The 26,461-nt window shown below is 38.2% G+C and overlaps 1 protein-coding gene across 1 annotated transcript in view; it reads left to right on the plus strand.

Moving 5' to 3' along the window:
* The first annotated feature begins 1,066 nt into the window (after positions 1 to 1,066).
* The window catches only part of CLCA2 (chloride channel accessory 2), a 35,972-nt gene continuing 10,577 nt past the window's right edge, over positions 1,067 to 26,461 (plus strand). Inside the window, exons 1-12 of the mRNA XM_065887886.1 lie at positions 1,067 to 1,252; positions 2,133 to 2,270; positions 5,344 to 5,494; positions 7,088 to 7,196; positions 8,201 to 8,360; positions 10,819 to 11,046; positions 14,440 to 14,670; positions 15,783 to 15,960; positions 16,806 to 16,912; positions 18,913 to 19,137; positions 21,631 to 21,901; positions 24,979 to 25,149. Coding sequence (XP_065743958.1) covers positions 1,067 to 1,252; positions 2,133 to 2,270; positions 5,344 to 5,494; positions 7,088 to 7,196; positions 8,201 to 8,360; positions 10,819 to 11,046; positions 14,440 to 14,670; positions 15,783 to 15,960; positions 16,806 to 16,912; positions 18,913 to 19,137; positions 21,631 to 21,901; positions 24,979 to 25,149 — 2,155 coding nt within the window. The remainder of the gene's footprint in view (positions 1,253 to 2,132; positions 2,271 to 5,343; positions 5,495 to 7,087; positions 7,197 to 8,200; positions 8,361 to 10,818; positions 11,047 to 14,439; positions 14,671 to 15,782; positions 15,961 to 16,805; positions 16,913 to 18,912; positions 19,138 to 21,630; positions 21,902 to 24,978; positions 25,150 to 26,461) is intronic.

Consider the following 26,461-nt stretch of genomic DNA (forward strand, 5'->3'; position numbering starts at 1 on the left):
TTTTGTTTTAATCTTTGGCTGCGTTGGGTTTTCGTTGTTGCATGCGGGCTTTCTCTAGTTGTGGCGAGCGAGGGCTACTCTTCTTTTCGGTGCACAGGCTTCTCACTGCAGTGGCTTCTCTTGTTGTGGAGCACGGACTCTAGGCACGCGGGCTTCAGGAGTTGTGGCTCATGGGCTCTAGAGTGCAGGCTCAGTAGTTGTGGCGCATGGACTTAGCTGCTCCGTGGCATGTGGGATCTTCGCAGACCAGGGATTGAACATGTGTCCCCTGCACTGGCAGGCCCTGCACCACCAGGGAAGCCTGGAAGTGGAAGATTGATGGAGGCATAGCCTTGCTCTCAGGAGAGAGGTGCTGAAAGAGAAATTCATCCTTTTCCTTGATCAAGAAAGAAAAGGCAGCAAGGACAGAAGGAAAGGCCTCTGTGGCCTGCACAGACATCCAAGTTTCTGGCACTTGGCCCTCTCTGGGGGATATCTGATACCTTCCCCCCACCAGCCATCAGCTGAGAGCTCTCCCAGACTACCTGATGCAAGGCCCCAGGGACAGGGCTGCAGGATGGATTTCCAAATCTTCAAAATAAGCAGACAAAGGAATCTTACATCAAACAAAAATTGACGAGTGCAGTAGGGAAGGAATTGCTCTGAATGATGGAGGAGGTTGTCAAGGATTTCAAGATTTCTGTGCTTCTACTGCAAGTGGATGGAAAAACCCAGATTCTCTGATTTTCAGCCCAGCCAGCCAGGCTTCCCTCTTTTAAGCTCCTTTTGTCTTATTTCCATTTGAGAAGACATAAAATGAGTAAGGGGTGGAAGATTTCTTGCCAAACCATGATTCAGGAGGAAGCTCAGCCACAGAACATGCAAGTGTGGCATCGCCCAGAGAAAAAAGACTTGTAGAGACAGGTCTCCGAAAGATCCACCCCAGATTTTGCAAAGAAGGCACCTCCTTCATCACAAGCTCTAAGCCCTTCCAAGTTCAGGAAGAAACTACCTGCTCCGCCATTGACAGCTTGGCACAATGTGCCCAGCAGGACCAGTGTGAGTAAAGCAGACGGTTTTCTGCAACATGACCCACGGGGACAGTGCAGGTCCTGTTTGCAGCCTGAAGTTTGTGACTCTCCTGGTGGTCCTAGGTCCGGAACTCCTATTCCTGGGAGCCGGAGTGCAGCTTCAAGAAAATGGGTATAATGGATTACTTGTTGCAATCAATCCTCAGGTAACCGAGGATCAGAAACTCATCCCAAACATTAAGGTGAGTGGCAAGTATGAAGTCAAAACCATTATCCTATTCGAGCAGACCTGTAGCCTTCTTTAAGGAGTTGCCTGGTTTGTATTTGAGCAGTAAGGAAAGTGATGTTTCTCAAAAATAGCAACAAAAATTACAATTAACAGCCAAGCCAGTTTGTTCACCTAATTCTGTGTAGTCTCAGCTCACAGACTGTTGATCTAGCCCTCTTTTATTTGTTGTTGCTGGTTACTACTAATTTTAGCTTTTGTGTTTAACTACATGGCTGTTTTTGGGGTAGCAACTTAAAAAATAATCCATTGTGGCAACAAAGACCAGATGTTTGACTGATGAATAAGCATGATTGTGCCTATTAAAATTATGTTGTTGGGTTCCATCCTGAGGATGGGAATTCTCAGACAGAAAGAGTGAGAGTTTGAACGGAGTGCCAAAGAGCAACATTCTTTCTTTTCACCTGAATGTTCTGTAAAGCAGTTGACTATTTTCACCTTGATATGGTAAGGCAGGCCCATAGCTCCATTACTTGAGTCTCCCTTTGGTATTGCTTTAGTGAAATCAGTATTGTCATAAGGTGTGGTCTTGGAAAGGTGTGCCGTGAAAAGGATTTGTTCGGTAAAAGCTTAGAAGTCTTTCACAAAATTTGGAAAATTATATAGGCAAACCCAGATGCACAATTAGTGTCCTAAAATCTCTTCCAGATAACCATTTGAAGTTTATTTATTTTGCTCCTAGGTTTTCCCAAAAATCTAACACTGTCTCTAATAGAAATGGGCTCCTTCAAAATACCTTCATTATTTTTATTACTGCTTATTCAAGTATAACCAGAAAACTAAAACATTAAGAATTTATAAGTGATAAAATAAGCTTTTCTTTTATTTGGTTACAGGAAATGATAACTGAAGCTTCTTATTACCTATTCAATGCTACCAAGAGAAGAGTGTTTTTCAGAAATATAAAGATTTTAATACCTGCCACATGGAAAGCTAATAATTACAGCAAAGTAAAACAAGAATCATATGAAAAGGTAATTCAAGATTTCATTAAATGTGCTTAACTCAAGAAAAAAATATAATGTGTTCAAACTTTAAAAGTGAGAACTTAGACAAAAACAAATTAATATTAATACACAAACAATATTATTGAAAAGACTGCTATGTGCAAAATGTATGGAAATGTAATAAATGAGTGAAAATTATGGAGTAAAAAATAAGCAAAATGCCATTGCCCAAGCGGCCTCTCAGAAGATCTCTTTACTGTGTAACTTACAGAGTCCTTTCTGAAATTTTTGGTTAAGGACCAAGAACTAGTTTTATTCTACTGAGTATGAGCTGTAAAGGGAATAATTTCAATTATGACTATCCTCATTTTCCACCCTGTCAGAGACAGTAAACATACACGTACAGACAGAAACCTAAGCCACCCATGCATATAAAAATATGACTTTCTTGTCCTGCAAGAGTGCAAATTAGCAGAATTTCACATTAGCCCAAGTCCAGGACACTGTTTTTGAGGAGTATGTTGATAAGAAGCAAGGCAGAAAGCAGGGAAGAGAGGCATGGCTACCTTTTTTTTTTCCAGCCAAAAAAAGAACCTTCAAAGGACTCTCATAAGCTGTAGATTATAATTAAGCATCCGTGATAATGTCTGGCACATACTGGTATGCATGCTATAAATAAATGTTAAATAAATTTGGCAAATGACTGTTTGAAATTACTGTGATCAAGAGTCCTAGCAGCTACCGGAAAGGGCAGGAGCAGAGGCATTGAGAATATAGCTCAGGGCTTCAGCAATGGAGTGGGTTCAAGATCTGTAATTACAGCTCGGATAGAAGGGCTGAGACTGTGGTAGTTTCTCCTTTTCCTTATTTGTGTCACTTGGTATGAATTTTCCTAAGATTGTGTTAATTCTTAGATCTCCTTTGAAGTTATTAAATGATATAGCAATCTCAAAGGCACCCCAGTGTCCTGAAGAAGTTAAAGGGGTCCTTAAAATGATCTGATTTATGACCAGGTGAAAGCATTTGATGATCGGGCTTGGAGATAGGAGTGATATGGGATAAACTGGGAACAGAGCTATTGTTTATTAAACTGCAACTAAATGCTAGGCATTCTGTATATATTGCTTAATTCTCAGACACCTAAAATTAGTTGCTGTTATCGCAAATTAGGAAACTGAGGCTCAAATATGGTAAGGATTTTATCCCAAGTCAAACAGCTGGTAAATTAAAGAGCAATTTGAATTCATGCCTGTTTGATTCTAAAACCTATGCTCTTTGCTCTAAGCTATACTGTCTCTAGCCACCTTACATAGTTGTCATTAATCAATCTGGCCTTTAGTGGGACAAAAACTCTTGGAGATAACCAACACCAAACCCAGGTGCTACTCCTCATCCTAATGAAGAAGAGAGAAATAAATAACTAAAGCAAAAATGATTGAACAGGGCTTCCCTGGTGGTGCAGTGGTTGAGAGTCCACCTGCCCATGCAGGGGACACGGGTTCGTGCCCTGGTCCGGGAAGATCCCACATGTCGCAGAGCGGCTGGGCCCATGAGCCACGGCCGCTGAGCCTGCACATCTGGAGCCTGTGCTCCGCAACGGGAGAGGCCACAACAGTGAGAGGCCCGTGTACTGCAATAAAAACAAAAACAAAAACAAATGACTGAACAGAAAGATTAAAGGAAAGAGTTACTGAAGCCTGTTCATATATCTGCTACATACCAACTCTTTTAACCTCATAATGTCAATCAAGCAAACACTTAGCAAATGATCATTACATACAGGAACCATGTTAGGCATGGCAGAGGACACAAGGAAAAGCAAGATAGTTCCTCTCCTTGTGACTCTATAGTCTAATGTAGGTGGGACGCAGGGGAGGGGGGGAGGGGTAGGAAAAAAGTACATAAAAGCTGTATTACTATGGTCTGTAAGGTAGTATATAACCCCAAACAGCCTGAGTATTCTATCCCATACAGTGTACTCTTTCCTTTTTGTTTCAGGACAACTTTCCAGACATAGAAATGAGGTTTTGTCCAAGTAAAGACTATTCAAGGGCATGATGCCTGTAGCCCTTTTCACAGGTGTTGCCTTGCAAAGTCCTTGGCTTGAATTCTTATCTTTCTAAAAAAAATGCTAATTATTATAAAAATAATTCATGCTTGTTGCAAAAAGACAATGTAGAAATATGGACAATAAAAAGAAAGTATTACCTTCCACTATTCCTCAGCGGTGTGTACACCCCCCCCACACACACACCAATACACATGTAGTACATATAGTGATTGTTATATATATATTTATAAGATCATATTAGATTTATTGTTCCATAATCAACTTTAAAAAAAATTAACAACATACTTAACTTCTAAGGGCAAGTCTTGAGACAACATATTATCTTTATTCCTCAAAATAAAAGGAACAATGTTGTATATAAAACTGTGTTCTCTAGATGGTTATTTGAATAGATATATACTTTAGCTTCTGACTTAAAATATTGTGTTTTATAAATAGTAATTGAAATGGTAAGGGTACAGTATGAAATATAACTTCAATAGAATTGTTTTGCTGATCTGATTGGTTATGGGAATAAAAGGACAAGGCTTAAAAGAAACATATCCTATTGTCTTGCACTGATGAAAGAACCCACAGAAAGTTGTTCACAAAAGGCTATAACATTTTACAGTACAGCTCTGAATGATGTGTAAATGCTCTTAAAATTTCTTCAAACTTTTAAATTACTTTTTATCGTGATTTATAATGTCAGAATTTTACAGTGTTGACTTTTGAGAAAATTTTAATCTGGAAAATGGGAAGGTCAAATGAAAGTAATGAAGCTCCATGGAAATTTGATAAGCTTTTAAAATATATACGCTTTTGAAAGTGACATATAGTTTTGTTGATATTTAGTTGTGAATGAATTTTAAACTCCATCTAAAGGCATTTATTTTTTTAATCTGTTTTAAAATTGGGATACAATCCATATAGAAAAATGGACACATATCTTAAATGTACACTTCAAAGTGTTTTAACAAATGTAGATATTTATGTCACCAACACTACAGTTGCGATGTAGAGTATTACAAGGCATTTCTTTTAATTTAGGCAAATGTCATAGTGACTGACTGGTATGGGGCACATGGAGATGATCCATATACCTTGCAATACAGAGGATGTGGAAAAGAGGGAAAATACATTCATTTCACACTTGACTTTCTACTAAATGATGACTTAACAGCCGTCTACGGATCACGAGGTAAGTTTGACCAATCAAGAAATAGACAATGGACAGCACTATTTACAGTATTCTGTGCTTAATGCTAAAAGGGACTCAGAGAGCCTGAAACCTGCCAAGGACTTACCATTGGGATGAGGAGTTAGGCCACGTGCCCATGAAAAGATGAGGGACAAAGTGAGCCAGAAAGGGTTAAGCGCCAGATTAGTGGTCCAGACAGGGCATGCTATAAGAATTCAGTGAAGAGGGAGAGCATTTTGAGCTAAAGGTTGTCAGAAAAGGCCTCACAAAGAAGAGGATCTTAAGGTTGAATATAATTTTGATAAATGGAAAAAAGGGAGAGAGAGTGGGAAAAGTATGAATAAAACTGTGGCAGCAGAAGAATCTAGGGCATATTTGAGAGATGGGCACAGTAGACCTCACTGATGGTGCAGAAAAACTATGGGAAGTGAATAGTGGGAGAAAATGCTGAAATGCACATGGGTTAGGTGATGGAGAGCCTCAAATGCCCAAATTAGCAAGTCACAACTTAAGGTTTATAAACATAGGAGTGAAACCATCCAAGCAGGGTTTTCAGAAGCTGAATCTGGCTGTGAGGATAATCTGACTCCCTCAGATCAATGAGGGAGAAACTGGATATCAGGAGAATAACTAGAAGTCCAGGTATGAGGCCATGAGACTTGAGTAAGATCGAAGGCAGTGAGATGGGAAGGACAAGAAAGAGAGTAACAAGAACAAGAGAATTTTCTACGTGCCAAGTGCTGTGCTATTTGCTTTTCAAATGTTATCTTATTTAATCCTAACAACTCTAAGTAATGAGAGATATTCCAGAGGGGAAACAGTATGAAACAGAGGCCAGAACTGCTTCAGAGTGAAAGGCAAGGAGTGTGTGTGTGGGCAGCATTAAGTAACACACCAGGTTTTGGGCAGAAATAGAAGGGACCAGTTTAAAGGGGAAATCCACAAGTCTGGATTTAGGCAAGTGATTGTGAGGAAAGTGGACTATGCTGGTGGAAAGACCCAGCCTGTGGCGGAAAAAGGATGACTAGAGTTTGACAGTGAAGCCAGTGTCATAGGTTTGGAGACTGGCATTTAGTGGATGAGATCTGAGAAAGAAACTGTGATGAGAAAAAAATGAGTAGGTCAAGGGCTAACTATCCAATTCTTAATTTTTTGTTTTTGATTTTAACGTACAGCAGTGCCTTTCAAATGATGTTTTCACTTTTACCTCCATTTAAATCTAAATAGATTTTATTACCCTCTGAATAACTAGCAGGAAGTGGAGCCACACACTCTATAAAACACACTTTACAAAACACTTTATAAAACTTTATAAAAATGGCTTTTTTTCCTGGTAACTCTGAGGTGCTGATAATCTCTGCACAAATATATGACTTCACAGCACTTCTAAATTCCATGAGTAGGCATTTACAATGGTGGGGGTAAAGCAGAAGGAGATGGGAACGGGGTGGGGAAGAGGAAAGTGGAAGCAAGAATTGCATGTCAACCCTTCAGAATGAGTATATATAGTCAGGTGATGTTACGTATTCACTGATTAGCAAGGTCTATTGCTGAAATTTTAGGAACTCAAAACAAAAACTCTCTCTTCCACAGGCAGAGTGTTTGTTCACGAATGGGCTCATCTCCGTTGGGGTGTGTTTGATGAATATAACAATGAGAAACCTTTCTACGTAAATGGGCAAAATCAAATTAAAGTAACAAGGTTAGTGTTTTTTTTTGCATGTTTAAAATTCACTGTTTATTTTTTTTACTCTAAAATAGAGTTTATAATGGCTGCAAAACTTAACTGACAATTTTCAGTTTTATTGGATTTTTAAAAAAAATTGGTAAGTATTTATGTGGTCAAAAGCCAAAACAATATAAAAAGTTATACTCTTATATAGCATACTCCCACCACTCTCTTCACCCTGTTCCCTTTCATCTCCTCTAGATCACCATTTTTATTAGTTTCTCATTTATTTTTTCTGTGTTTCTTCAGGAAAATTCAAATAAATATGAATATATATTTTTCCTCACTCTTCTTTCTTTTAATTGCATAGTGTTCCATTGTATGGATATACCATAATTTTTCAACCAGTCCCTTATTGTTGAACAAATGAGTTGTTCACCATATTTTGTTATTACTACAAGTCATAATGCTATAAATAAGTTATTCCCATTATATGCAGGCAGATCTGTATATCTATTGAATAGCTTCCAAGAATTACCAGGTCATAGGGTAATTTTAGCTGTAGTTTTGGTAGATATTGACTGATTCTTCTCCCAAAATTTAGATGGCTTTTTATCCCATTGACAGCATTTGAGACTGCTTATATAGGAAGGAATCCTTTTAAATATCATCATTAGATGTTCATTCTCTTCTTCCTCTGATGTCCAATGGCAATGAACTCAAAGGAGCCCTGATTCAGGATACCACCATTCATGACCTTCCTCGGGCCTCCAAAAGTTCATGTTGATTTCTTGGTGAATTTTGCTTTGACCCTGTTTAGCTGGTAAAGCCCTTGGCGATACAGAGCCTCTCATCAAAATCAAATGCTTTAAAATCAAGTGGAGTGCATTTGTAAATTAATGACCTTTCTTAATAGTTTTTAAAATGTCTTCTGTGTATCTAGCAATCTGCGATCCTAGAAACAAATTATTTTATGAGCCAATAAGAAAGAAACATAAGCATTTCTAAAACAGACCCAATGTCTCTTCCTATTTCAGGTGTTCATCTGACATCACAGGCATTTTCTTGTGTGAAAGAGGCCCTTGCCCCCAAGAAAACTGTATTATTAGCAAGATTTTCAAAGAAGGATGCATGTTTATATACAATAGCACCCAAAATGCAACTGCATCGATAATGTTCATGCAAAGTTTATCTTCTGTAAGTATGGCCTTAGAATAACAAACTCTTACAAGATTCCATCTTTTCCCAAGATAGACTGATATGTTTTAAGTATTTAAACAAAAAGACAATTAAGATTCACTACATTTGGGACTTCCCTGGTGGTCCAGTGGTAAAGAATCCACCTTCCAATGCAGGAGAGGAGGGTTCAATCCCTGGTCAGGGAACTAAGATCCCACATACCGAGGGGCAACTAAGCCCGTGAGCCACAACTACTGAAGCCCACACTCCTAGAGCCCGTGCTCCGCAACAAGAGAAGCCACTGCAATAAGCCTGCGTGCCACAACTACTGAGCCCATGTGCCTCAACTAGAGAGCCCATGTGCTGCAAACTACAGAGCCCATGTGCTCTGGAGCCCGCACACCATAACTAGAGAGAGAAAACCTGCATGCCAAACTAGAGAAAGAGAAGCCTGTGCGCTGCAATGAAAGATCCCGTGTGCCACAACTAAGACCCGATGTAGTCAAAAAAAAAAAAAAAGAAAGAAAAGAAAAGAAAAAAGATTCACTACGTTTTAGAGCTTGGGGAACCTTAGAGTTCATCTAGTTTTTACTTTACAGATTAAAAAAAAAAACCTCAGTGCCCCCCTCGACAGTCCAAGCTGATCAGTAAAAATTGTTTCCTTTAGAAAAGTGATTATTTGCTCTCCAGGGAAGGTGATTTAACAAGGGGAAACCTGGAGTCTTCAAAATAAATTGCTCGTATGGTGGTGCTTCTATACCCTTTCACAGGAAAGTGTACCGGGTTAATGACAGGGATGTAACGTATGATTATATTTCTTCATTTAAGACAGCAAACCACTCTTATTTTAATGGAATTCCCTAATTCTCTTTCCCTTGTTTTGCATATTCTAGAACTTAAAAAGAAAAGTCAGGTGTTACCAAGGGAAGTCAACTAACCCTTAGCTTTGCAGGTTCAGAAACTCAATCTTGTCAGTATTCCACGCTAACTGACAAGAGACTTGTGTAGGAATCCAGAACACATTTTTAAAATTATTTAAAAAGAGTACTCTGTCATGGAGATCTGACATTCGCATTCTCTAGCCAGTTCATTTTCTCTCTGACAGAAGCAGCACGGAACAGCCAAATTCTACCCAGAGGCCTATTTTGAGAGTGTGGAATCAGAAAGGAGGGAGTTAGGAGATGCAGAGATTTAGTCACATCAGCCCCCCTAACCTGATACATTTTTCCAACTTCATCACATCTGTGGGTCACGTCCTCTTCATTGAGCTGGGAACACTGTGGGCAGTGTCTCTGTGAAGTTTTCTGTTTCTATGACTAACCCAATGTTCCTTGGATTGACACATTCTTTTTTTAGATAATTTTTTTTTCTTCAGTCCGGTTTTAGTCAAGGCTAAGAGTCATCTGTAACTTTAAGGTGCTTTTTCATATTTCTTGTCCAATTCATTATGGTTTTAATTTAATTTACAGCTTTAATATCTGAAGCCAAGCTAATTCCATGTTATTTCATCCACATTGTTTGTGGCTAGGTATTATCTTTCTGGTCATTTGAAACACCTACTCATTAATATCCAGTCAGAAAACTTTTACCATCTCCTAATCATAGTCATGAAATATAAAGAAAAGAGTTAAAAACAAACATACAGACAAAAAAAACAAAACAGGTTCTATCATATCTCCCCATCCTACTAAGAAACTCATGTTCTTATGCAATTACTAACTTTTTGAAGCTTCAGCTTCCTTTTCTAAGAAATTAGAGTTGGGGCTAGAGAATCTGTAAGATTTCTTTTACCTCTAAGCTTCCATAGCTCTGTTAGCAGGAAGCATCTACTGTTTGCAGGAATATAGCCACTGGGAAGTAGATAACACATTACTTTGCAATGCAAATCATGCCTTTAAAAGAGGTGCTGCCTAGGTTTAGTATTATTGTATGAATAATGGGGAGAGAGATCAGGAAGTAGATTTAAGTTGGTTTTCTCCTTATCCTAGTCTTACAGAGGTCAATATTTGAACTAGCTCAATATAGGTTTATTGATCAATAGATAAAGGTGCAGTGGTTATTAAATATGATTCCAAACAATAGGCTGATCAAGATAAGATAGCATCTCCTGGGGTATTTCCTTTAACGCATTATTATGCTAAGGAAGATGAAAGTTTGTTTTATTTTTTTAAAACCTAAGATATTTATACTCGGTCTACTCTCTGTTACCTAAGCGCAAGAAAACTTTAATAGAGGTTGACCTCAGTACCACATGCGTGCCAGAGTTTCAAGCAAAGGGTGCCAAGGTTTATCTGTAAATTCAATGGCATTCTTGAAGTAAAGAAGGACATAGCTGTAGCACTTCTGATTTCTCATGTTTCAGCTCACCTTTCCTCTTACCTTTAGTTGTTTGAGAATGAGAAGTATGTCTAGTGTGAGAAGAGTACTTTTATTTTCTGATTATTTTCTGAGTACTTTTATTTTATTCTCTTTCAAGGTGGTTGAATTCTGTAATGCAAGTACCCACAACCAAGAGGCTCCAAACCTGCAGAACCAAATGTGCAGCCTCAGAAGTACGTGGGATGTAATCACAGACTCTGAAGACTTTAATAACAGTTTTCCCATGAAAGGGACTGAGCTTCCGCCTCCTCCCATGTTCTCTCTCATACAGGCTGGCGACAAAGTGGTCTGTTTAGTGCTGGATGTGTCCAGCAAGATGGCAAAGGTAACATTTGAACCAAAATAGTTGTAAACCATCACTTTTTTCTATCAGTTTTTAATTCTTTTTCTTTTCAGAGGGTAAGGGAAGGGAAGGGTGAGGCCAAACGTTTGGAATAGTCATGGGCATCATCTCTTCTCGGGTATGAGAGAAACAAATTCAGAATGTGGCCCAGATATTGAGATAACGCAGATAAATGAAATCCACAGGTAATTCCCAGGCCTCATTATTGTTACTAATTGCAACCTTTTCCAACCAAAACCCTTTCCAAAACTCTGACATGTAGCGGAAGGCTCCTTTCTGACCACATTCCACTCACTGGTAAACAACCATGGCCGAGGCAATAGACTGAGTTTGCAGTGAGTGTGCATATCCATTATGTGTGTATTTTCCATGCCACTATGTACAGAGAAACATATCTCACTCATCTGGCAATCTGGCAGCCTTCTAGAAACCCATTCTCCAAAGCTCCAGAATTCTTAGACAGTAATTAGAGGTTTAGTCTCTGGAATCAGGCAGATGTGCTTTAAGTCCTGGCTCCTTCATTTACTGTCTGTGTAATCAAGAGCAAATAACCTCTCTGAAGCTCAGTTTTCTCATCTGTAAAACAGAGATAACAATACCTATTTCATTGTTGTGACAGAGACAGTTCATACTGGCTCACAGGAGTCAATTGTTAAATTTTCAGGAAATTTGCAAGCCAGTTGTAAATATAGCCATTATTAAAAAATATACTATGTAGAGTTATAATTAAATAAAATATATTGAAATAAGCATAATAAATGCTCAAAACTCATTACTTCCTAATTTTTTTTCTACTATTCTTACTATTATCTATGCCCAGAGTCAGTAACTACCTGCTTTTGCATAGCCTGCAAATTAAGAATGGGTTTAGAAAAAAATCAAGAGAATAATAAAATTTCAGGACACATGAAAATTATATGAAATTCAAATTTTAGCATCCATAAGTAAAATTTTATTGAGAGAGAGCAATGCTCATTTGTTTACATATTATCTATGGCTGCTTCAGTACTAAAATAGCAGAGTTAAGTAGTTGCAAAAGACAATATATGTCCCACCAAGCCTAAAATATTTACTATTGGATCCTTTACAGAAAATGTCTGCTGATCCCAGATCTAGGCTCCTGAGGTTATTTCTGGTCTATCATCTCTATGACTCTGCTCCTACGTATCTCTTGCCAACTTTGCACTCAGCGATGTCAGGTTGACAGCTTAAATCAGCCACAGTGAGAATATTTACCCCATAGAAACTGCAACAAATCCAGGGTTCTCCCTCTTTCTCTTTTTACCAGAAAGCCAGTTTTTAAACTTTTACCAGCGCACCACTAACTACTTCATAGTGTTGTTGAAGGGGAAAATGAGATACTGAATATGAAGTTTTTGGTTTATAAGTGACAACTGTTATTTTATTATAGTACTTGTCCTAAGGGAGAGTTTATCCTCTTGTATTCTCTGGATCAGTAGTCCTGGAAAATTTGCCTTTTTTGGCTCGTCTCTAAAATATGAGGAATACCACTAATACATTCAGCATCTAGATAATTTTGTGATCTTGCCTACCTGCAGTTGACTAGGGTATGATCTTCGAATATGATCTCAGAGTAATTAATATTGACTATCTGCCTCTGTTGAGCAAGGACAGATGGAGTGAAAGGGAAAGATAGTTTGTACTTGAAAGAAGACCTGAGAGAAGTAGAAGAGAAATGAGCCTAAAGTAGCAAGCTCATGGCAAAGAAAACTTCTCTCCCTTTTCCTGTCAATAGTGTCACTGAACCATTAGGACCATCCATTCATTTATCAGGTGCCTATACTGTGCTGGCTTGGGGGATACAGAGATGACAGAATAGAGTCTGCTCTGAAATGCTCACAATCTGATGAGGGAGACAACACACACATGTGAATAAACACAATACGATGTGACAAGGCTCCACAGAGGTGTGAATTTCTGTGGAGGCATTGGCAGCTTCTGGGTTATAGGAGAGTGACTGAGGAAGACTTCACTGAGAGGATGAACTTGGAGTTGAGTCTTGAAGCGTAAGTAGATATTTGCCAGTTGGATGAGGTGAGGGGAGGCATTCCAGTGAAGAGAATAGTGTAGGCAGGTGGCTGAGAGGCAAAATTAGTAGAATTTTTTTCAGGGGAAGTACATCAATTGGTATGGATATAACTAACAGTGTCTTGGGCTAGAAAAATGACAGATAAAATGAAAATGAATGATGAAATGAATGATGGTATGAATTTGAGAGAAATTTAAGACGTATTGATATGACCTGTTCAAGGATATGGAGGCTGGTAACACAGGAGTAACAAAAGAGAGTTCCAGGTTTCTGGCTTCACTAGTTAGGAGTAGAGGTCATGACCATGTTGTTAGCAATACTTAGTATTTACTAAGTACTTACTATGTACCCATTTTGCAGGTGAGAAAACCAAAGCTAAAAGAGATAAGTAATTTCTCTATGGTCACATTACTAGTAAAAGTTGAAGGCAGGATTCAAAGTCCTTGTTTTATCCACTCTACCGATTTACCTCTCAATATTGTAAGAGAAACAATATTTGGGAAGGGGGGCAATGAATTCAAAGTGTGTAGAGTTTGAGATACCTGTGAGAGGTTAAATTGGTGGTGTTTCCTAAGCAGTGTGAAATGCAGGTCCAGATGTTAAGGGAGATGTCTAGGTTGGAGATAGAGACCACAATCATCACTGAACAGGTGGTCATTGAAGCTCAGCTTGCTGCTCCCACATCCTTCAAAGCAAGTGACCCTAATGAGTTTATCACTAGTATCACCTGCCCAAATGTGGTCACTGACATTACTTTATATTTATTCAAGGTGTAACTATTGTCATATACATATCTCAGTTGATCCTCACGGTAATTCTACTTTAGCAAGTAAGAAAGATTATTATTACCCTCACTTTACAGATGGAATGCCCAGCCTAAGATAAACATGATAACAGAGAGTAGTGCCAGGATAGATGCCTGACTGCTGTTCCTCTCTACCATAAGATCTTTGCAATGTTTCCTCTTACCCAGGATGAATTTTAAAAGAAGCAATTACAAACCAAGTCTCTATTGGTTCTGCAGATCTTTGAATCAGGTAGGAGAGAAATAGTGGATGTATGTGTTCTTATGGAATGGCAAATCATGAACAGCTTCTTAGGGGCAGAGTTCCAAACCAACCCTCACCCCGCCGAAAAGCATTCATTTTTGAGCCTGCATTTAATCAAACAATATTCTAGCATAGTGTCAATCTTTACAACTCAAAAAATCAGAGTCTGACATCTCTAAAGAATTAGCAGAGATATTTGCTAATTGAGTTACTTAGTTATACTTTTGTCTACCAACCAAATGTTGTTACCTTTCTTTTTTCCTTTCTGCAACATAGGCTGACAGACTCCTTCAACTGCAACAAGCAGCAGAATTTTACTTGATGCAGATTGTTGAAATTCATACCTTTGTGGGCATTGCTAGTTTTAATAGCAAAGGGACAATCAGAGCCCAGATGCACCAAATTAACAATGATGATGACCGAAAGCTGCTGGTTTCCTATCTGCCTACCACTGTGTCAGCTGAAGCAGAAACCAGCATCTGTTCAGGGCTGAAGAAGGGATTTGAGGTACAGTAGAGCACCCCAAGCCTCACCATCACTTTCCTTTCCCATCACTTTCCTTTCCCTCACTTTGTATCTGAGGCTGCTTCTGATTTGGGGCAATCTGTTACAATATGGTCATGAGTCTCAAGTATAGGAAAGTAATGATGGATTATCTTTAAGGTCAGGGACCACGACTTTCTCACCACTGAATCCCCTGTGCCTAGTAAAGGGCATGTAATATTTGCTTAAGAAAAATTTCTTGAAGGAATGGGTAAATAATTGAATACAATTATTCACTTATAGGCTGGGGGACTTCAGCATCATCAGAAAAATTTCTAACACTGTCCCTATCCATCTGGGACTGTTCCATCTGTGGCTGTTGTTACCCTTGGGTTTTCCAATCAAAATCAGCATGTCTGGCCTCCTGCCTATAGTCATACTAGACCTCAAGCATATGAATATCAGTTAAGGTCAGAGGTATGTTTCAAGAATAACGGAGTTCACCTAAATCAGCATAAGTGTGGATTCGACACTGAGGATACAGCCATGTGTTAAACATCTGGTAGCAGGCAGAACACAATTGCAACTGTTACTTTCTACAGCCAAGAGTTTCTCAACGTTGGCTGCGCATTGAAATCAGCTGGGGATTCAAAAATTCCAATGCCTGCATCTCACCCCCAGAGATTCTGATTTAATTGATCTTGGGTGTGAGCTGGCCATTAAAAAATTTTAAAGTTCTCATCCAATTCCAGTGTATAGCCGAGGTTGAGAAACACTGCTCAAGGTCCTTTTATTGGCCACTTATTGGATCTCAGAAGCAAGGATCTCACATAATAATGTTCTCCCACATCCTCTATGATAGACACTATTCTAAACTAGGGGTATCTCATAGTGATTTGAACAGGAAGAAGTCCTATCCATGAGTAAGCAGGCAATGGCATGTAGGGTGACAAGTGCTGTGATGGGGTGAGGTGAGGACTGAGTGGAGATGGGCATGGAGAGTGTGGGAAGTTAGAAAGGACCTGGAAGAGGAATATGCCCCCCTGGTGGGGAATTTGGAATGAGAGTGAATTCTCCTGCTCGATAAGGCAATCTGAATCACATTTCCTTCCAAACGAATGATACCCTGTGTTCAGATGGTTGAAAAACTGAATGGAAAAGCCTTCGGCTCTGTGATGATACTAGTGACCAGTGGAGATGATGAGCATGTCACCAACTGCTTCCTCACTGTGCTCAGCAGTGGTTCAACTATTCATACCATTGCCCTGGGTTCATCTGCAGTCAAAAACCTGGAGGAATTATCACATCTTACAGGTAGGTAAATTTCTAGCAACATATTTTAGAGCATTTCCTTTCAATTTGAATATTCAAAGAACCACCATGAAACTCAGATTATGTCAACAGAATACATGGCTTAATTGAAAAAACTATGAACAGTTTTCTTAAGAAAAAAACACAAAACAGAGTCATTGCTAAATTCTGTCAAAAATTTGCTTTTTTATAGTTTCCTAAGAAAGTGCCAATTATATACATCTAATGAAAATATTATTATTACTTCTTTGTTAAACCAGCCTGAGCATGTATAATTATGGAGCTAAAAGTATATTTAAATGCACTAACTTCTATGATAAGGAGACATACAATATTACACACATATCTTTTTTTGTTCTAAATGAGGCACAGAATAATTTTATCTTATATTCCTCACATTGAATAAAAAATGCATATGCTAACTTGAATATTGAAAACTAGGTTTTATTGAATTATGTTTGAAAATAATGTTTTCAGAATGTAAATATATAGCAATATAAATGGGTAGCAATTAACCTAGATTGTCTAGGAATTACCTTAATTAAATATTTATTGATTTCAATAAATATTTATTTTCAATAAATATTTATTGAGTTTTTATCACATACTGGGTAGAGTTCTAGACCCTACAATTACAGCCGTGAATAGAACAAAGAAAACCACTGCCTTGGGGAGCCTGCTCACCATGTGGTCGTATAGGATGCTGTGCAAAGCAAGTCAAGCACAGCTCCTGCTTTCCCCAAACTCACCCTCTTAAGCAAAGGAAGTTTGTTAGAAAAGGCCTATCACTTTATCTTTTGTTTTACTTTATACATTTTAATAGCTAACATCCCAATTGTGTATTTCAGGAGGTTTAAAGTTCTTTGTTCCAGATAAATCCAACTCCAATAACATGCTTGATGCTTTCAGTAGAATTTCCTCTGGAACCGGAGACATTTTTCAACAACATATTCAGGTCAGAATTTCCTCAATATTATATTTACAGATAGGGGAGAGGGGAGAGGGAGCAAGGAAAATAGATGAATTGTGCTGTCTCATTAACCTTATTTGAATATGTAACAGTCCTTGTTACATTAAAAGAAGGCTTTTAGTGAGCTTCTTGACATCACCAGAACCAGGCTTCATCTTTACCTGATGTCTACTTCTCAGCCCTAGGAGTCATTTTCTGTAATTGCTACTTCAGCTTTTCAAGGTCTATAGCAGAGTTTGCTCCTTCCTTGTGGCTCCAAATGGGGTTGGGGGTGGGACATGGGGTAGAGGTAAGGTCCAGAATTAAAATAAGGATCAGTGGCTTTAGTTTTAGTTCAAACTTGCCATCAATCAGAATCCATTTTACTTTGCTTCTTTAAAAACTTCCTTGAAGCTCCTCCCTAATATAAAAAGTATCAACTATTTCGTTCAATTCTAGAAATTCCTAAAGATCTCTCCAACTACCACAATTTATTTGATTTTGCTCACAAAATCTTCCTTTAATCAAGCCATTTTTTTCAAAGGGCCAATTTCTTTTTCTTTCAAAGTACTTTAAAGATATTTTGAATATAATTGAATAATGTTTTGAATAAAATTTCACCTGCTGTTTCCTCACAGATGGTAAGTGAACCTGCCAAGTTAATGGCTTGATGGGAGCAATGAAATCAGTAAATTATTCTTAGAAAATATTTAACATGAAGATTATATGTACGGAGTAAAGGCAATAACCACAATTCTGTCATTAGAAGTAGAAAGAGGTGAATTTTAAGTGATAATGTATATTTTAGATTAGACTACAATTGGCTCTTCTGAATAATCTTTCTACCCTTGATTTTCTCTTTAATAATATGAAATAAAAAGAAATGTTTAAAAAAGTAAAACAAATTTAGCAAAACATTATTCATATGACTCAAATTGTTTCCCAGACTTGGCCACCTCTCCCCAGTTATTTGCATGTCATTAGCCCCTCTAGACTGTGGGCAGAAACTACACCTAATCCCCTTCAACAGCTCAGAGCCCGGCATGGAACGTGGCACAGTAATCAGCAGTCCACGGACACTTGTTCAATTGAGTTGAACAAATAATCTGCAATGTCTTTGCTGTCATCCACCAACAGAATTTTACATTCTTTACAAGTCTGAGCAATTTTACAGTGTTGCTAATGTCTTTATTTAATAAATATGATTTTTCAAAGTTACTTATAAACTGGTATTCTTTGTGAATACACAGCGATTAAACGCAGGGGTTCTGGTGTCAGCTAGCCTGGGCTCTATGCCTGTTTCACCTCCTTGCTCTGTGACCTTGGACAGCTTACTTCCCTAAGCCTGTCATTTCATCTGGGAAATGTGGGTAACAATAGCACTTATCTCAGAGGGTTTTCATAAGGATTGGGTTAGATAATACATGTAAAGCATTTAGCACAGTGCCCGGCATCTGTATGCACTTGGTGCATGTTACACACACACACACACACACACACACACACACAAAGTGCACATACAGCTTATTTAAGTGCACACAGCTTAAATCATGACTAAATGATTTTTTTAAATGTACTAAACCCCGCTGAAACCCAATGTCTGATTTCTTATTAAAATACATAAAGGTATCTGGACAGATTATACACAAATGAATTACAGCACATTCACAAAAAAAGTCAAAAAAAAAGCTTGTTTTAATTGCTGCTCCGAGGCTAATGTTGATTTGGATAAGAGAGAAGTATGAGAACAGCTAAAATCTCTTGATAAAGATTAATGAAGCGACATGTACTAGCTATAACAAAATATTTTATATCTACTGTACTTATAACACTTTGCTTAAGCAAAGTATGTTTACATGAAAAATAATTTATGTAAATATAGGACATGTCCAAGTTAAATAGTTTTTTATTTTTGCCAATCCATTTTTATTTGTCATAAAAATAAAGGAAAAATGGAATGATTATGCATATGCTAGAAACTTTCATATGTATATTCTCTCGAACAGCTTGAAAGTATAGGTGAATATGTTAAACCTCACCATCAACTGAAAAACACTGTGACTGTGGATCACAGTGTGGGCAATGACACTACCTTTCTAGTCACATGGCAGACCAGTGGTCCCCCTGAGATTGTATTATTTGATCCTAATGGAAGAAAATACTACACAGATGATTTTACCACCAATCTAGCTTTTCGGACTGCTCGCCTCTGGATTCCAGGAACTGCTAAGGTAGGTATTGTAAGCTTGTTCGTAATGACAACGTTTAGTCAACTACGTGACTTTCAGATGGATCACAGAATTAAATGCATTGTGTAAAGGAAATCCTATTCTGATATATCAAAATTTTACTTTAAATTTATGAGGGGATTTTTGAATGTTCAAAATTTAAGAGGAACTACTAAGGTATGTTCAAAACTTTAAATAATGGACACCAAAGGCTTCTCACTTCAACAGTGGAAATTAGTATTTATGTAGTACAAATAATTTCTTTTTGCTTACTTCCTTCTTTACAAAATCTGTATCGAATACTTAGAAAAAACCCTCTACTTAGAATTTATAATATAAATACATGGAATATATATGTTTTTGAGCACCTACTATGTGCAGGGTCTTGTTCTAGGTGCTTTACAATAAAGTGCCATAATAAGAATAAGAACAGGGTACTCAGAGCACACAGGGGGCATGTGCAGGCAGTGGGGGAAGGAGAATGCTTCCTGGAAGTGAAGACATCAAAATGGAAATGTGGAGGCCTAAGGGGCCAGAGGTATGAATAACATTCTGGACCAAAGAAACAGCACGCAGGAAGGCTGTGCATTGCCTGAATGCAATCCCTCTTCAGGTCTGTTGGCCCTCCCCCCCCCACCCCCGCCACCCCCCGGATCACTGTTGATAGCCTCTGCTTGGCCTTCCTTCCTCTGGTCTAGCATCCTTCTCTTCAAACACCTTTATCAGAGTGATCCTTCTGAAGCAAAATCTGATCAAACCTGTCTCCTACTCAAAACTCTTTGACGGTCTCAGGATAAAATCCATGTGGTTATTAGTATATACTAAGCCCTTCACGTTCTGGCTTCTGCCCAAACTTAGCTCTTTTTAAAAATTATTTTTAATTTAGAAAAACTTTATTTTTATATAATTTTTAAAGGTTACTTTCCATTTATAGTTTTTACAAAAGAATGGCTACATTCCCCATGTTGTACAATACATCCTTAAGCCTATCTTACACCCTAGTTTGTACCTCTTACTCCCCAACCCCAAACTTATCTCCTAACCCTACTCCCAAACACCCTGTGCTCTGCCCCTACTTAACTTTTCTCCAAACGCATCATGTTCCTTTCACACCTGTGCACAAGGACCAGGAACACTTTACCTACTTCTTGCTGCTTTTGCCTGACCTCTTTGTCTGGATTAGGTGCTCTGTATCAAAACACTTCTTACACCCACAGAGGAGTTTTCATGTGGAGGTTTCTGCCACGTGTCTGTTACTAATGTTATGATTACAAAAAACAAAACAAAACCAAGCAGAAAAAACCCAGATAGATAGATAATCTTGATGCTTGAATTGTGACTTCACTGGAAAATGGTAAAGCACATGAATCCCAGGAAGAAGACTGGATAGGGTGTGGCATCTTAACTTTCCAGAGTCAAATCTTAACCCACTGATTTCTCTCTTCTTCAGTCTGCTTGATTGTGTTCCTCCTGCTACTTCCACGATTTAAGAAGGAGCAGCAGCAGGAATTAGGAAAAAAGGAATACTTATGTACAATTTTATCAAAAGAACAAATTTCTGCTGCATTGTAGTTTAAGCTTTTTTCTTTCAGACATTCGTTTCCAGGTTTCCCCCAGGCAGCCCAGACAGATAAGGAGAATGGCATTCAGCAATACTTCTATAAATTACTCAACATAGACATTGTGCAATCCTGATCTATTAAAAATAGTGTTCCTTTTCTTGGTCCCTAATAGCGTATGTGGGTTTTTTTTTTCCGTTCTATTTTTTTTTTTAATTTTTTTTTTTGCGGTAGGCGGGCCTCTCACTATTGTGGCCTCTCTCATTGCGGAGCACACGCTCCGGACGCGCAGGCTCAGCGGCCATGGCTCACGGGCCCAGCTGCTCTGCGGCATCCTCCCGGACCGGGGCACGAACCCGCGTCTCCTGCATTGGCAGGCGGACTCCCAACCACTGCGCCACCAGGGAAGCCCGTGTACGTGGATTTTGTTGCTTGAGATTTCTGGGCATAGGAGCATTAAAGGAAGTGGAGGGCAGGAAGGATACTGTTGCCTTTTATTCCAGGTTATCCACATAAATCATAATTGTCCACTTAATTTGCTGTAATTTTCTCCATTATATAAAAGGAATAAAAACGTTGAACCTCCTGTAGGGTGAAGGGGCTCAGATTAATATTTGCCAAGTACTTTGAAGCTGGACACATTGTTATCCTCTAAAAATGTGAATCAAGATGTGTCCTTCCCCCAAAATAAATTCAGGGTCTAATTCCCTAAAGAGTTACCTAACAATGAAAGTGGGTTGTACAGTGAAAGCCATGTAAATACTGAATTTAGTTATCTCTTAACCAACATTACTCTTCCTGATATTCTTTTGTAGTGTTTTAGAAAATGCAATATCAACAAAACAAGAACAAAAAACCCTACGAGGTTAAGTTTACACTTTAAAATGAGGGTTGATTTTTTTCTTCACACTTGACAAACGAAGTCTTTGTTTTGCAGCCTGGGCTATGGACTTACACACTGAACAATACCCATCATTCTCCTCAAGCCTTGAAAGTGACAGTGACCTCTGGTGCCTCCCGCTCAGCCGTGCCCCCTGCCACTGTGGAAGCCTTTGTGGAAAGAGACAGCACCCATTTTCCCCATCCTGTGACAATTTATGCAATTGTGAGAAAGGGGTTTTATCCCATTCTCAATGCCACTGTAACTGCTACAATTGAGTCAGAGACTGCAGATCCTGTTACGCTGAAACTTTTTGATGATGGAGCAGGTAACAAGGAATATCATGTAATTTTTCATGTTCTCAAGAGCTGTTCTGATGCCGCAGTATCAATATTAAGTTTATCTTTAAAATTCTTCCAATTCAATTATTTTCCTCACCCAATCTTATGAGGATCTCAAATTCTCATGGACTCACTGACATACTAAGTAGCTACAGGTCTCCACCTGCACAGGGAAAGCAAATGTGAACTTGGGAAAAGAGAGTCTCCTTGAGGCTCCTCAGAGTGGCTGTGTGTGAGCAGAATGGAGGGAGGAAGTCGCCCGACACCTAGGTCTTGGCTTCCACTTGTCCAGTGACACTGACCACACTTAGTAAGGCCACTTGGGAACAGGCATGCCCACATTCCTTTAGGATTCACCAGTTTTCCTATTCACTGAAATAATCATATTGGACAATTAAAATAGCAAATGAAAACCCCAAAAGGGAGATGCAATGACAGTTAATCCATTTCTTCTTCTTTTGCCCTGCTGTTAAAGAGAAAATTGGAAATTGAGTTGACCATAGACTGTTCTTTAGCCAAGTAGCTGGGTTGATGAGAGAGCAGAGCCATGGCCTTTTACATGTGTTATTTGGTAACAAGAAGACCAGGCCAGAAAGCTTAGTGGAATCAGGATAGAGATTTCCCCACCACTGGGAAAACAAAGTCAAACAAAACAAAACCCTACTTCAAAGCAGTCGTTCTGCACAGAGAGAGTTCAGAACTTCATCATCATACCTCACAGACACCACAGCATCAATCTGGGCAACGAGCAGCACTTGGACTTTTTCTGACTAACTTGTTTTAACTTTTAAAAACAAACTCCTTTATTGTTTTATCTTTTCTGTTCTGTCCTTTTCCTAAACTAAATTCTCAGAATGACAATAGACCTCAAAGTTTATGTCGGCAGCCCCAATGTTTGATCTACCAGTAAAATCATATTCCTTCTCTTTGTTGTTTCAAAGATAAAAATTTTTTAAGAGTCTTATGTTTGTTTAAAACAAGACAATTTATGTGAAAAATCTCTGTAGGCTATTTTGCTGTGATTCTCCTGAGCCCATAACTTCAGGCAGAATTTTGTTCTGAGGTGCTTTAATGTGGTCTGCCCTACGTGTAGGCTATGAGGCAATGCGTTGTTTGTAGAGAATAATAAATAGATTAAAGAAATAAATGTATATACCAATTAAGTATAAGCAATTATAATAATAAACCAATTAAAAGTTAAAAAAAAAAGAGTCTTATGTTTGGCAACCCATTAGTATCTTGCCATGGCGATCTTGTATGACATTTATGAAACAAAAGTTCATTTAAAGGATTTTAGTTCAAGGCCACCTCAGAGGATACTAGACAAGTCCTCTTATTTTGCCTACTGGAATGGATCCAAACAAACTTCTCAGACTCTGATTGCTTATCCCTGGCCACACCTTTCACTTTTTGTATATAGTCCAAAAATACACTTTGCAGAATGTTCCTCCCTAGCCCCAGCCTGTGGGCTGGCCTGGGAACAGATCCTGCTGTCTTAGGAAAGAGCACCTCAATAGGCTTTTATATTTATTCCCTGGAACCATTCTGTTTGTTTGATGTCAAAATTTATATCCTGATGAAAGAAACAATGAAAAGGTTGTTTAAAATTGAAGTGTAAATCTAGATTTTTTCCCCTGTACTTAACACATAGTTGTCTAATACTTATGTTTATAATGGAAATAGTACTTATCTGCTAATAAAATTAATGAACAATATAAAATGCTTTATAATTTTAAATATACTTTCTCATGCACACTCTCAAAGAATCATCACAACCACCCTGTGAGATGTTATCCCCATTTTATAGATGAGAAAACTGAGGCTCAGAGGGATTGTTTCACAGCTACTGTGGCAGATCCAGACCTTAAAACAAGTCCCCTGACACCCAAGCCAGTGTTCTTTCCCATTTCTTTCTGACTCAATGATTAAAAGAGGTGGCAGTGGTAACCGTGGCAGGAAGAGATTTTTCTTTATCATTTCTCAACAAAGATAGACCTTATCAATCATTAAACCACTAAATATCAAGATCTGATTTCTTTCCAGTAGATAAAAAAGGTTTCTAAAACTACTGTGATCATAAGGTGCTTAGTGTTTTTTATTTTAATAAAATATACTCCTATTTTTCTCATGTTAAGGAGCAGACCTGCCTCTCTAGTGAGGATTCTAGAGCACTTTCGTGATGATGCAATGCTAGAGAACAGGGCTGGGTGTGAGGTGTGAGAAGTGAATTGACCGTAGAATAGGACAAGCTGCTTGCCCCATGTGGCCACTTGCACTTGAACAGTGAATGTGATCTGCACTTGGGCTAAGCTGTACCTCCCATGGCTGCCCTGGAATCTAGGCCTTGCTGCCATTCAGTCATGGGCTTGGTTTGGAACTGAATGACTCTCTGAGGACCAATGCAAAAGGAAAGAAGTCTAGCACTGGGCAAGATTTTAGAATGCCTCCTGAAGCAAGGCACGTCCTCCTGAAGTGGACAGAACCAAAGCCTGTCAAACTCCAAGTCAATGAGCACCTTCGAATCTAGAACAACCCACGTATCCTCTAATGAGGAAATTAATTTCACACTATTATATCAACTACCAAAGTTTTTTTTTTTTTTCATCAGGGCTTCAGGGTGTTCATAAACCCCTTGAAATTGCATGAAAGTATGTATATGTACATATATATTTATTCACTGGGAGCAGAGTAGCTTTTATCTCAAAAGGGTGTGTGACTATAAATAAGCTTAAGAATGTGCTTGGTTTCTGTGAAAACCTAGTATTATTTTCAGTGATAGGAAGGAGAGCGCTAAAGGTGATTATTAAATGCTTTATTAGCACTGAAGCAGGTACAACTCGTTCACCTTTAGAAAATAATTTTTCAGAGGTTAAGGAATCACAAGGAGAAATTATGGAGCCATTGGAATTTTAATCACCTGATAATATCAAAAGTAGCTATGAGCATAACAGCATATGCTAAAATTAGAAGAACAAGGGGAATAAATCTTATTTTTAATGATTTAATTAAATATTAGTAATCAACTGTGATAAGTATTGACATTGAGTTTTTTTTATATTAACAGGTGCTGATGTTATAAAAAATGATGGAATTTACTCGAGGTATTTTTTCTCCTTTGCTGTAAATGGTAGATATAGCTTGAAAGTGCATGTCAATCATTCTCCCAGCATAAGTGCCCTAGCCCACTCTATTCCAGGAAGTCATGCTATGTACGTACCAGGTTACATAACAAACGGTAAGAATCATTAGCACTGTTATTTGAATAACATCATTTAATGTGTATATTTCTGATGAGTGTGTGTGTGTATGTATCAGAGAGAGGTGAATTTCAAAACTCTTTTATATAAGTCAATGCATAATTTGTTGATTATCTCTTTAATCCTCAGTGATTCATGATAGTAGACAACAGGAAGGCAGTAGGTAATTCCCACAGATTTCTCCTACCCTCGTTTTAGTCATTATTTTGACCTCTTTCTTGTGACTGTTTCATCAGAATTACTACCAGGCAAAGAGATTTATTGAGTTTTCTCCTGTATAGCTCCTGTACTTCCTCTACAGAGGAAAGAGGAAGAGGCAAAAAGTTGTTAGCAGTTTAAAGAAGGAAGCAAATAGCCCAAACAACCCACACAGGAAATGAGTTCCTGAAAAAATGTGAGTGTGGATATTACAGGAAACTGAGGGCTTCCTGAAGATGTTCTGTCTTCCTTCAAGATAAAAGTGCCAAACACATAGAAGATACACATATTTTTTAAACACCATTATTATAATAGTTCCTGATGGGAAGCAGTGGTTAAGGTATAACAAACAGAAATATGCTGTAGTCTTTAAATATAATCTCAAAAAATGTTTCTAATCATTCTTATTTGAAAAACTGCAGAATCTTTATGAATACTTTTCATGTATTTTAGCAGCTATAACTAATCATTTGGACCATACCATAACATGATTCTATATTTTTGTACTATATGTACTTTTCAGTAGAAAACAATAACGATGCTATGGTGGATTTGCATCTCCTGATATTTTTAGTGTTGCCTAGAACACAATTTACTCTCACCTATATTTAAAATAATTTGGATTATTTCAAAACCAATATAAATCAATTTGCAAGGTAACACAGTTTTACTACAAAGATATGATTTTGTATCTAGATGTAATACTTCATTTCTAAGTAGATATTCCCTCTTTCATTTATACATCGAACATTTTTGAAGGCCTCCTAGGTGACAGGCTTAGTCCTAAGAACTTGGGATACCAGGTAGAATAAGACTTGATTCCTATCATGGAGCTTGCAGGCTACTGACGGGTCTAGTATCTTTTTTAAAGCCATGAATTTAAAGGATGCAAACATCAACATCAAGTGTACACTGAGAATAGAAAAGTCATATTCAACTCTGCTTTTATCTGTGTACATCATATAGGCCCTTGATAGCACAGAAAGAAAAATTTAGATTTCCCTAGGCATGCCTACCTCACATAACATTCGTTTATCAGCTCATTTTCAGGTGATGACCTTGAGAGTACACTGCATTGAAAAATGTGAGCTG

Source organism: Phocoena phocoena, chromosome 1 (genome assembly GCF_963924675.1).
Source record: "Phocoena phocoena chromosome 1, mPhoPho1.1, whole genome shotgun sequence".
Classification (NCBI taxonomy): Eukaryota; Metazoa; Chordata; class Mammalia; order Artiodactyla; family Phocoenidae; genus Phocoena; species Phocoena phocoena.